This window comes from Triticum urartu, chromosome 3 (assembly GCF_003073215.2).
Source record: "Triticum urartu cultivar G1812 chromosome 3, Tu2.1, whole genome shotgun sequence".
NCBI classification, from domain to species: Eukaryota; Viridiplantae; Streptophyta; class Magnoliopsida; order Poales; family Poaceae; genus Triticum; species Triticum urartu.
The window spans coordinates 30,664,384-30,675,544 of NC_053024.1; the positions used below are offsets into that span (position 1 = coordinate 30,664,384).

Genomic DNA, 11,161 nt, shown 5'->3' on the forward strand with positions numbered 1-11,161 from the left:
ATGTATAAGATTGTTTGCTTTCAGTTCTGGTTAAATCATCTAGTGGATCAGGTTTCTAAACCACTATCACATTCCTGACGGAAGTTGTGCATGTAGTACATGTTTTCAGTTCAGCAAGCTCTTTTTTTAGTTAGAGATCAATTTTGAAGACTAACATGTCATATGAATGCTCCCATCTCAGCAAAAGCCTTGATCTTCAATTTTGTAAGTTGTGGGAATACTTTGCTACTTCAAAATCTCCAGATAAAAGTTGAGGAATTCATACGATAGTCGATTGGAAAAATATATCTAGCAGTTCAATTTGTTTCATGCGCACAATGGGATAAATTAATGTAACACAAGCCTTTGCAATTTAGTGTTGTTGTTATTAGAATCGGGAGACTTGCTTTGTTACCGTACTTAGAGTTGCTGATTGATTACTATAGTAATAGCCAGGAAGGTTTGTAGTCAACTTATCTGCAGTTGTAATTAGTCGACTTATGCTCCTTAAATTGTTGTTCTTTTGGTGACCAGTGAATGGGCAATTGACTCTCTTGTGTATATGGCTGATCTAATTGTTGGGAAAATCTTCAACACATTGTAATATGAAAGGTTTTACCCCGCAAACAAATAAAAATATGAAAGGATTTGATTTTTTTTTCTTGGGACTTCTTCGTACACTTTTTACTATTGTACTCCCTCCGGTCCTTTTGACTCCACACATTACCTTTGTCTGAAGTCAAAGTTTGCTAAGTTTGACCAAATTTATATTAGAAAATATTAACATCTATAACATCTAATAAATATAATATGAAAATATATTCTGAGATAAACCTAATAATAAATGTGTTGTTATGTGAATGTTAATAATTTTTTGTATAAACTTGGTCAAAGTTTGATGAGATTGACTTCAGGCAAACCTAATATGCAGAGTAAAAAGGACCGGAGGGAGTATTCACTATAGTTTTCCTTTATTGAACTAATTTTCCGCTTGCATTGTACTCCCTCCGTTCCAAATTACTCGTCATGATTTTAGTTCAAATTTGAACTAAAACCACGACGAGTAATTTGGAACGGAGAGAGTAGATATCAAGTCTTAGAGAAGGAAGTTTTGTATGGCAGTCGACTCTTTTCTTCTCCGATTCAGATTCACAGATAAATACCCCATTCTTCTTTTTTCAGGCCTTGATGGAGGCAGTACTTGCTAATGCAGGATGGAAAACTGCCTGTTACATGTAGTCTTTAGAACCTGTGCTGAAATGGCGCTTTATTGTTTGGAAAGTGTCCGATTTTGCAAAACTTTTGGATGTATCGAATAGTTTTCAAGTTGTTTCAGTGACATCAGTTCCTGCTAAGACATTTTAAAATGTGAACCTAAATACCTGTTACCATAAGTGACCTAACTTGTGGTGGTGTGCAATGTTCACCTAACTTAAAACAGCTTGCGCCCTGTCTTTCTTCCGCAACACAAAGACTAGATTAATATAGCCCCCGTACGTCAAGTGAGATCAAGCATAAACTCCGAACATTCAGACAACCAACCAATATGCAGGTGCATTAGAGTATGGAAAAGGCAAAGCTCCCAAAGAGTAACTGATATTTCCTCCATCGATGATGACGAAAACAACTAAAAAATGTCAGAACTATCAACCTATACTCGCCTACATTTACCCAACTCTTATCCCGTACAAAAGTAAATAAATAAATGTACACACGGGCGTTTAAGTTGGCATGCATGCCTGTCCATGAACAAGTCTATTGATACATGGATTTTATTTCAAAGCACACGTGTTGGTGGGTCTCTGCCATTTGCATACATGATTCCAAATTGGGTCTGTGCTATCAAATTAAAGTATGTATATACATCTTATTGTAGACAACAGTCCACCATATTTCTTATTAGAGGAGATTAAACAATGGATATTTTTTTCATTGCACACATGAATTTAGCATGATTTGGCACGCACAACGGGTCCATGATAACCATATTTTCAACTAAAATAATGCTTGGTCTGTACATGTTATACATTTTTTTTCAAACTCGGATTTTCGCGGTGTGATAACCATATTTCCAATATACCATGGTTTAAAAAAAAGAACTTTCTACTATTGATATCGAATAGGTCCTTGCAAAATGAAATTATTTTCATCAACAACATGGCTTTAGCGGGCCTCTGCGCCATTTGACGCAACGGGTCAACTAGTGAAAGTAACGCTAAGACCAAGTATCAAAATAGATTTATTGAAAATCAAAATAGATTTATATCGTCTACGAGTTTGCTGACAACAATGTCAGAAGGAGCTTCCAAAGTATTTAGTCTGACCAAAATGAGTGAATGATCTTTTTCTTAGATGAGAATGGGCGAATGATCTGAGCATGCGCACGTTAAATGATCAACATGTCAAATGAAATGAAAGTAACGCTAAGACCGGCCCACTCCGAACCGACGGCCTAGATCTTGCCTCGCTAAACCCAACGAACACGGCAACACCCAAACCCTAAGCGATCCCACATATATAAGCCCTCTCCATCGCGCGACCGCCCCAATTCCCCCCCATGGCACCCAACCCCCGCCCCATCGTCTCGGTGAAGGCCCTGGAGGGTGACATGACCACCGACTGCGCCGGCCTCGCCCTTGCCGAGGTCTTCCGCTCGCCGATCCGCCCCGACGTTGTCCGCTCAGTCCACAGGTTGCTCTCCTGCAACAAGCGCCAGCCCTACGCCGTCTCCCGTCGCGCCGGACACCAGACCTCGGCCGAGTCTTGGGGCACGGGGCGTGCGGTGTCACGTATTCCTCGTGTCCCTGGAGGCGGAACACACCGCGCTGGCCAGGGGGCCTTCGGCAACATGTGCTGTGGGGGACGTATGTTCGCACCCACCAAGACCTGGCGCAAGTGGCACCGCCGCGTCAACGTCCACATGCGACGTGTCGCCGTCACCTCCGCCCTCGCCGCCACCGCCGTCCCAGCCCTTGTCCTCGCCCGCGGTCACCGCATCGAAACCGTCCCTGAGATGCCCCTTGTCATTTCTGACTCGGCGGAGTCCATCGAGAAGACTTCTCAGGCCATCAAGATCCTGAAGCAGACCGGTGCCTATGCTGATTCTGAGAAGGCCCAGGACTCTGTTGGCATCCGAACTGGCAAGGGTAAGATGCGCAACCGCCGATACATCAACCGCAAGGGGCCTCTCGTTGTCTACGGCACTGAGGGATCGAAGATCGTCAAGGCCTTCCGCAACCTGCCTGGTGTGGATGTCGCCAACGTTGAGCGCCTCAACCTTCTCGACCTTGCCCCTGGTGGCCACCTTGGGCGGTTTGTAATCTGGACGGAGACTGCATTCAAGAAGTTGGAGGAGGTGTATGGCACCTTTGATGCGCCTTCACAGAGGAATGGCTTCTTTCTGCCAAGGCCCAAGATGACCAACGCTGACCTTGGCAGGATCATCAACTCTGATGAGGTGCAGTCTGTCGTTAAGCCAACCAACAAGGAGATAAAGCTCAGGAAGAAGAGGAGGAACCCGCTCAAGAATGTGGCTGCAGTGCTCAAGCTGAACCCCTACTTTGGCACTGCCCGCAGGATGGCTACCCTCGTGGAAGCTGCTCGCATGAAGGCAAGGAAGGAGAAGATTGCTTCCAAGAGGACCAGGCTTAGCCCGGTATATATCTCTTTACTCCTTGCTTGCGATCATTGTCTTTTTCTGTATGAAAGAAATTTGCCGTGAGCTATTTTTCATGAACTGTTGATTTAGAAGTTCATAGCATAATATAGCTTCATATACATACTGGATTGTTAATTTGTTCCCTGTGATATCTGCATGCTTAACATGTATGCTTGCCCTACAAACTAAAGCCGTGTTTTCTGTATGTCAATTCTAAACTAGAGAAACTTGTTAATTAGTAAGTCGGCTCTGCTCATGTTTTCTGTATGTCATTTACTTCTGTTGTCTGTTAGTAGCTCTATTTATGACCTTGGCAATGTATGCTAACTACATCTTTTTGCACTTCAGTAAATTATGGATAATTGTAATGATGTATGACAATGTTAGTTTTGTAGAAGGAACTTGCCCAGCATTTCTGTGAAATATTTCTTTTCTAGTTGCATTAAGTGTAATGAGGCCTATCTTTGATATTGTGCTAACAGTCCACCTCTGTCCTCTTTTTAGGAGGAAGCTGCCAAGGTCAAGGCTGCTGGCAAAGCATGGTACAAGACCATGATATCCGACAGTGACTACACTGAGTTTGATGTCTTCTCGAAGTGGCTCGGTGTGTCGCAGTAAGCATGTTCTGATTAAGTTTTGGGTACTAGTCCTGTCAAGTTAAGTCGGCGAGAACTTCCCAAAAGGATTCTCGTTTCTCTATATAATCCTATTATTAGCTGAGTTTTTTTCCCCGAGAATTCTGCTATGTCTGTTTTGTGTTTCTGTTGTCGTGAGAACATGTATATGATGTTGTTCAAACTGCACTACCGGAATAACCCTATATGCCTACGGCCTTATCTATGCCGACAACTTTTTGTCGGGGCCGTCGGCATACCTCAAGCTACGCCGACAGCCTGGGAAAAGCCGTCGGCATAGAGAAGCCGTCGGCATACCTCCATCTATGCCTACGGCAGCCGTAGGCATAGTTAGGCCGTCGGCATATATCGATCTATGCCTACGGTAGTCGTAGGCATAGTTAGGCCGTCGGCATAGATGTGGTCCGGGTGGCTCAGGGACCAACGGCGGGCTGACGCCGTCAAATCTATGCCGACGGCCCTGACGGCGGCCGTCGGCATAGATATTATCTGTATTTTTTTATTAGGAGCTGCCACGTGGCAGAGCTGTGCCGACGGCAAGGCCGTAGGCATAGGCCTTGCCATAGGCATAGCCCCGCCACGTGGCGCCTGGCCGAGAACTCTGCCTACGGATATTATTTGTTTTTATTTTAAATTATTTTTATTTTTAAGTTAAAATTTGTTTAATTTAAATCTAACTTATCTAAACTTAAACATACACAAATTATACATCGATTTAGGGTAGAATTTTCCATAGATTATGAATATCCAGTTTGTTTTTGTTTTTGAGTATGTTAGAAATGTGGCCTCCTGTACTTTTGCATATATGTCCTTATGCTTTGTTAAAATCATAAGTAATTGATACTTGGATCGATTTTGACAAATTTTATATGGGTTTTATCAGAATCTTGAAAGGATTCTGTGCTATACTATGTTTCAAATTTGAACAAACTTAAATCATGTTTGCTTCAGATTTATAGAAAACACCCTTTTGTTTTGACTTTTTTGTATATTTGTCATTTCTTGCCCAAACGTGACAAATTTTATATCTACATCCATCAGATTGTTTCAAGGATTGTCGTTCATGAGGAAACGGCCATGTCGGGTTGACACGAAAGGAATCTTATGGTGTGTTTGGCCCAGACCTTGTACTCAAGTGTTCCTATGGGCCGACCTATCACAACCAGGTGAAAACGTCCATTGGTCAAAGCTCGTCCGGTGAAAGTCAAAGGCATAGATTTCCGGGTCAACTTGTCCAGGGTTAGGCCGACCGGGGGCCTTCGGGGGAGGGGTAGCAATGCCACCAGAGCATCGCGCCGAGTCCTCATACATGTCGAAAGGTGTGGTGCCATGTCTAAAGAGGCAATACGTGGCTCCGGTGTGAGGTTCGACCTCATGAACGACGATGAAATCGAAGTAATCCTTCTGCGGCTTTGGCGTTGCATGAATATTCCTGAACACTTGGAGCGTAATCAATTCATGACATTTTTACACAGTGCAGACACATATGATATAATATGCATGGCAATTTCTTATATTTTTGTAAGATGCAGGAGTATGTGAAAAAAAAATCCCCCACCACTGATTGTTTCCGCGTGTCTACAAGTGTGGTCGGGGGCCTTTGGGGGCTAGCTATGCCACCAAATCTTGCACCAGGTCCTCTTACATGTCTGGAAATGTGTTGTCAGGTGCAAACAAACGACATTTGGCTCCCGGAGTGTGACCCCTTCACGGAAGGCGCTGCCGCCGGCACTTGGAGGGGGGAAATGGCCGCATAGGGTCAATATGAGGGGGGTCCGCTAGTCGGTTGGGCCCAAACCTTGTTCTGAAATGTTCCTATGGGCTGACCTATCACAACCAGGTGGAAAAGTACGTTGGTCAAAGGCCGTCCGGTAAAAGTCAAAGGCCTAGATCTTCGGGTCAATCGGGCTAGGATTAGGCCGGTCGGGGGCCTTGGGGGTAGCAATGGTACCAAACTCGCATTGTGTCTTAATATATGTATACAAGTGCGATGGAGGGTTGAAATAGCAAATGGAGCAACGGGCGGCGCACTTCCTTCACAAAACTGGGCACACTCTCTCTCGATAGCTAGATACTACCTCGGAAATGGTGCAGTTTACAAGAGGCCTTCGGTTAGGCTTATGCGAAATGCGCTCAAACTTTTACCACAACCTACAAGGGCCACATGACGCCATCGTGCTAGGTCTCGAGAATTTCCGGCATCGTATGATTTCCCATGGATTTTAACAGCTAGATCCAGCATGTCGCTGAGGCACATTCACCCTTCGGTGGTGGGGCCTGCCCCTCCTTTGGTTGCACTAGGCCTACACATACCGCAAAGACATCATATATGATTTGACAAACCACTTTTGGACATCATTTCAGGTGGTCGCCATGCAGATCTGTAACTTCATGCATTGAAACCCTACGGATGCAATAAATGTCTCAAATATTGCAGGCGGCCCCGGAAAATGCCATGTCCTGCCATGTGTCATGTGATGGCCCCATTTGAGATCATGAGAACTTTCGAGGTCAACGGAGAAACGGGCAACACACTTCCTTCACAAATCAGACAAGTTCTCTCTCGATAGCCATATACTACCTCGGAGATCTTGTAGTTTACAAGCGGCCTACGGCCAGGCTTCTACGAAACGCGCTCAAACTTTTACCACACCCTACAAGGGCCATATGATGACACCGTGTCAGGTCCCGAGGATTTCTAGCATCATATGATTTCCCGTGGATTTTAACGGCCAGATCCGGCTTGCCGCCAAGGTACATTCGCGCCCGGGTGGTGGGTCCTGCCCGTCCTTTGGTTGCACTAGGCCTACACGTACCGTGAATACATCATATATGGTTTTACAAACCACTCTTGGACATCATTTCAGGTGCTCGCAGTTTACCAGCGGTCTCCGGTCAGGCTTCTCCCAAACGCGCTGAAACTTTACCACACCCTACCGTGGCGGGCTCGGCCCGGTCGGGAAGCATGGGAAGGAGCGAGCCGTTTATACCAATTCCCTTCTCCAAAATTGTTAAGTGTTTACTCGGAATAAGAGGAGAAAATACAATTGCAATAGCTTAAATCTCATTGGTGGAACCAATTGTGGCATGGATTGATGACATGGCTCACATCTATCCATCCATCTCTCCACACCACATGCCACATCCATCCATCTAAAGAAAAGGAGGAAAAAAAGAAAAAGGAAAACAAGACAGAAACCCACCGCACGCCTCTCCCTCTCCCTCTCTCGCTTGTCTCTTCCTCCTCCGGACCTGCTCCCTCCCCCACCCACGAAACCCTCGCCGCCGCTGCCTACGCCGCTCGATTCCGGCGTGTTCCGGCGGCCCTCGCCGGCGCGCAGCACAGATCCGTGCTCCCCTGCCGCCGCTCTTCCCTTCCCTCCGGCCAGATCCGCCTCTCGCCGCCCCGAGAGCTCTCCCACGACCCCTCCCCATGGCTAGGGTTTCGAGGGTGGCGTCCCCTCCAACTCCGGCGTGTCGCTGGCGACTCTGCTCCGCCCTCTCCGACGCCCACCGCAAGTCGCACGGGCGGCTCCGCCTCGTGGTCGGTGCTCCTGCACCCGGTGGCTGCGGGGCGGACGCACGCGGCGGGTAAACTCCGGCAAGACGGCGGCCCCCTCCATGGCGTGACAGCGGTGCATTGCATCGGGTAAAGCACCCCCATGGTGAGCCCCTTTGCACTCCTCTGTTCCGCCCTTTTCCTTGTATAATGATGCTTCACTTCCGCCTAGCTAGCTAAAAGAAACGTGTGTTTGTTTATGTATGCTATGACAAATCACGTACGTGTATGCTAGCTAAAAGAAGCAACCAAACTAGTAGCTTAATTGATATACAGGAAACTAGCTAGATGTGCGTCTCTAACAATGTATTCATCAGGCCGCTCTCAGGTATCGTTTGAGTGCGCCAATTAGTTCGGCCAGCCTCTATGATTTATTCTGATAGTTGCTGGAGTGCTTCTATTTGTGAAAATTTCGACGCAACAAAAAAAATGTTAATCAGTCTGCTCTCTCAAAGTCAAGTTTGGGCTGCTGCATATGAATGGATTTTTTTTCTCAGTTTGGGAGCTAGGTACTGGTGGAGTTGGTATATCCATAGATAGCATACACTTGCGCATTTTTTTGAGTTCTTCTGTTGCAAATGAAAACAACCATCATGGATCTCCTCTGTTTTCAAGCAGCTTGCTTCTCCATGTATGTCTTATGCAGCATATTCGCAGGAGGGAGGGACGTCCATGGATTGGATTGCAAGGATTGGATGCAAACCAATGAACAGGAGGAGGAGAGATGCAAGCCATGCCATCACCTGAAGGTCCCTGCCATGAACCCCTTCCCCTTCACATGTATAATCATGCTCAACATATGATTTTTTTAATCTTCAATTCAGCCTAGCTAGCTGTTGTAGTACTTGCTTGTCTCCTTCCAAATGTTGCCCCAGTCCGTTGAGTTTCTTATTGCTCCAGGTAGTACTGCTATTTTTCTGCTCTGCAATTTGACATGCATGGTTCCAGGCTCTCAGTCTACCACTTTTGTTGCTGTGATGTCGAGCTCTGCTTTCTTTATTATCACGAGTTGCAAAATTAGTAGGAAGTAAACTTTTGTTAACTTGTTGGTTGAACCAATGGAACTACTGTTATTGATTTGTCGCTCAACTAGTTCTCCAATGATTGGATCGAATGATGGCATGACCCTACTATTATCATTGCAATTATCTTGGTCTTATAGATGTTATTGTTCCTGTCATATATCACATGCTACTTTCTTTATTAGTTGGCTGCTGGTTCTATTTGTTCATATGTATAAGTGCTAATGTTTCTTTGTTATCTTATAAAGGATATAGTGCTTCATTTGTATATAGTTGTAACTCTCTTATTGATCAACATATACTGATTCATCTCTTTACTGCAATTACTCTGTAGTTCATGATTTGCTCCCGTAGTGGTATAAAATAATAGTTTCTCTTTCAAGCTGGTACTGTGTTTGATATATACTAGTCTTCATCTAAATACCATGTATTGGTATTTCTTATATGGTTTAGTACATCATCTACTGGTGGTTTAGTTGTATATTGTACAGGACATAGTCCTGATGGTTGCATGTAGTGATAATTCTTTCTTTGCATTAGCTATTTCATATGTTTCAGATGATTTAGATGCATGCTTATACTCCTATCTATACCAGGTGCATGTGTTGTGCTTGTGTACCTATATACAGAATAGTACCCATGTGTAAGTGGGTGTATGTGTTCTGCTTACAGCAGACGTTTAGTAAATGTGCTATCAATGGCCTATTTCTTGCAGGTTATGGACTATATATTTCCTTGCTAATTCCCTCTCTCTTAAATCTGATTTGAACAGATGCTACACTGGTCTCTTCACTTTCTTTCTTTCTCTCCTACTCTCACTGATAAGAACAGGTGCTCCTTAATCTTGTCATGCCAATGATGGTGTCCTGAGGCTCTCATCGTTACTTAACAACAGATGCTGCACTACTTGATCCAATGATGCAATAGTCCTAGCACTACTAGGCTGCCTGAGGACAATCCCTACTTCAAACCCTACCTCTGGGCTAGTTGATTAGTAGTGGGTTAGTTGGATTTCATCTGAAAACTAACCCAAGCTTAATTGCGGGATCCCCTAATCATGGAGTTAGTTCTAGTTTGAGTTGATCTTTGGGTTTGGCTTTGATCTATACTTTGCTGGCTCTACTTCTGTCTTTTGGGTTATTGGCTCCATTTATGCAGTGTTGGCTCTCTTCTACTGTTTCTTTGATCAACTTAATCTGATTGGGGTTTGACTAATGTTTCCAAACTCGTAAGTGCTAGCTCCTACACAAAGGCATTTTGCTAAGGGGAATGCTACATTTAAACCTTGATCAAGTTTTTCCTGTTTGTTGTTTCTTGTTTTGCAGGTTGATGAACTGGAAGAAAGAAGCAGAAGATGAAGAACTAGATAGTTTAGTATAGGTTTAGTTTAGGACTTTTTCTTTCTTCTTTTATTTCTTTTTCCTCTAAGTGTAATTCTTGAATGCTTGTAATTGACATTTATATTAATAAAGTCTATTGTTTATTATTCAGACCAAATAATTGTAGTGTTCCATATATTATGAATATAGTTTCTTTTATTCACTTTTTGCAAAATCACTTGTATTATTTATTCATCAATATAGGTTTGCATATATGCCTACAGCAAAGCCATCGGCATAACTGCCATGTGGTAGCTCCTAGCCGAGGACTATGCCTACGGCAAAGCTGTCGGCATAGATCATCTATGCCTACGGCAAAGCCGTAGGCATAGTACTCAGCCAGGAGCAACCTTGAGCTGCCACGTGGCAGGACTATGCCGACGGCAAAGCCGTAGGCATAGTTTCGGCACGTGGCAGCTCCAGGTTGGTTGGACTTAGTGATGGCGCCGTCAGCTGCCGTCTCGTCCTTTTTTTGCCGACGGTGAAACTATGCCGACGGCTGTACGAAAGCCGTCGGCATAGCTGCCTATGCCGACGGCTTTAGTACGCCGACGGTCTGACAAGAGTACGCTGACGCATTCTATGCCGACGGGGATATGCTGACGGCAGCCGTAGGCATAGGCCTATGCCGACGGCATTGTGGCCTATATGCCGACGGCCTTGGGCCGTAGGCATAGCTGCTGATTCCGGTAGTGCTGTAAATTGTGTTGTGTGTTATCAATCTGGTTGGTGATTGATGCATTTCATGGCGTCTAATTAGTTCTGGGATGTTTAATTGTTATCAATCTGGTTGGTGATTGATGCATTTCATGGCGTCTAATTAGTTTTGGGATGTTTAATTTATGGGCAACACTATGTGTCGGACGGTGGATGCCTGCACAACCGTTTGATTCGGGGTCATCCAACGGCTTGGCTCCTTCCTCGCCATT

General features: G+C 44.8%; 1 protein-coding gene and 1 long non-coding RNA gene across 3 annotated transcripts; both read left to right on the forward strand.

Moving 5' to 3' along the window:
- The first annotated feature begins 2,536 nt into the window (after window positions 1-2,536).
- On the forward strand, window positions 2,537-4,439 carry LOC125547797 (60S ribosomal protein L4-1-like). Its single transcript, XM_048711567.1, has 2 exons — window positions 2,537-3,634; window positions 4,142-4,439. Exons 1-2 carry the CDS (start codon window positions 2,537-2,539, stop codon window positions 4,253-4,255), a joined length of 1,212 nt encoding a protein of 403 aa, XP_048567524.1. The 3' UTR covers window positions 4,256-4,439.
- A 3,445-nt stretch (window positions 4,440-7,884) lies between these two features.
- On the forward strand, window positions 7,885-10,315 carry LOC125542550. Of its 2 annotated transcripts, XR_007297944.1 has the most exons (3): window positions 7,885-7,937; window positions 8,478-8,580; window positions 10,179-10,315. It is a non-coding gene; the product is annotated as an uncharacterized LOC125542550 (long non-coding RNA). The 2 variants fall into 2 exon arrangements; XR_007297943.1 differs by lacking the exon at window positions 10,179-10,315 and having other exon boundaries at window positions 8,478-9,810.
- The last annotated feature ends 846 nt before the right edge of the window (window positions 10,316-11,161 follow it).

Coding starts and splice junctions, on each gene's coding strand:
- LOC125547797 (XM_048711567.1), top strand. CDS start 2,537: ATGGCACCCAACCCCCGCCCCATCGTCTCGGTGAAGGCCCTGGAGGGT. Junction 3,635..4,141: donor AGAGGACCAGGCTTAGCCCG/GTATATATCTCT, acceptor TCCTCTTTTTAG/GAGGAAGCTGCCAAGGTCAA.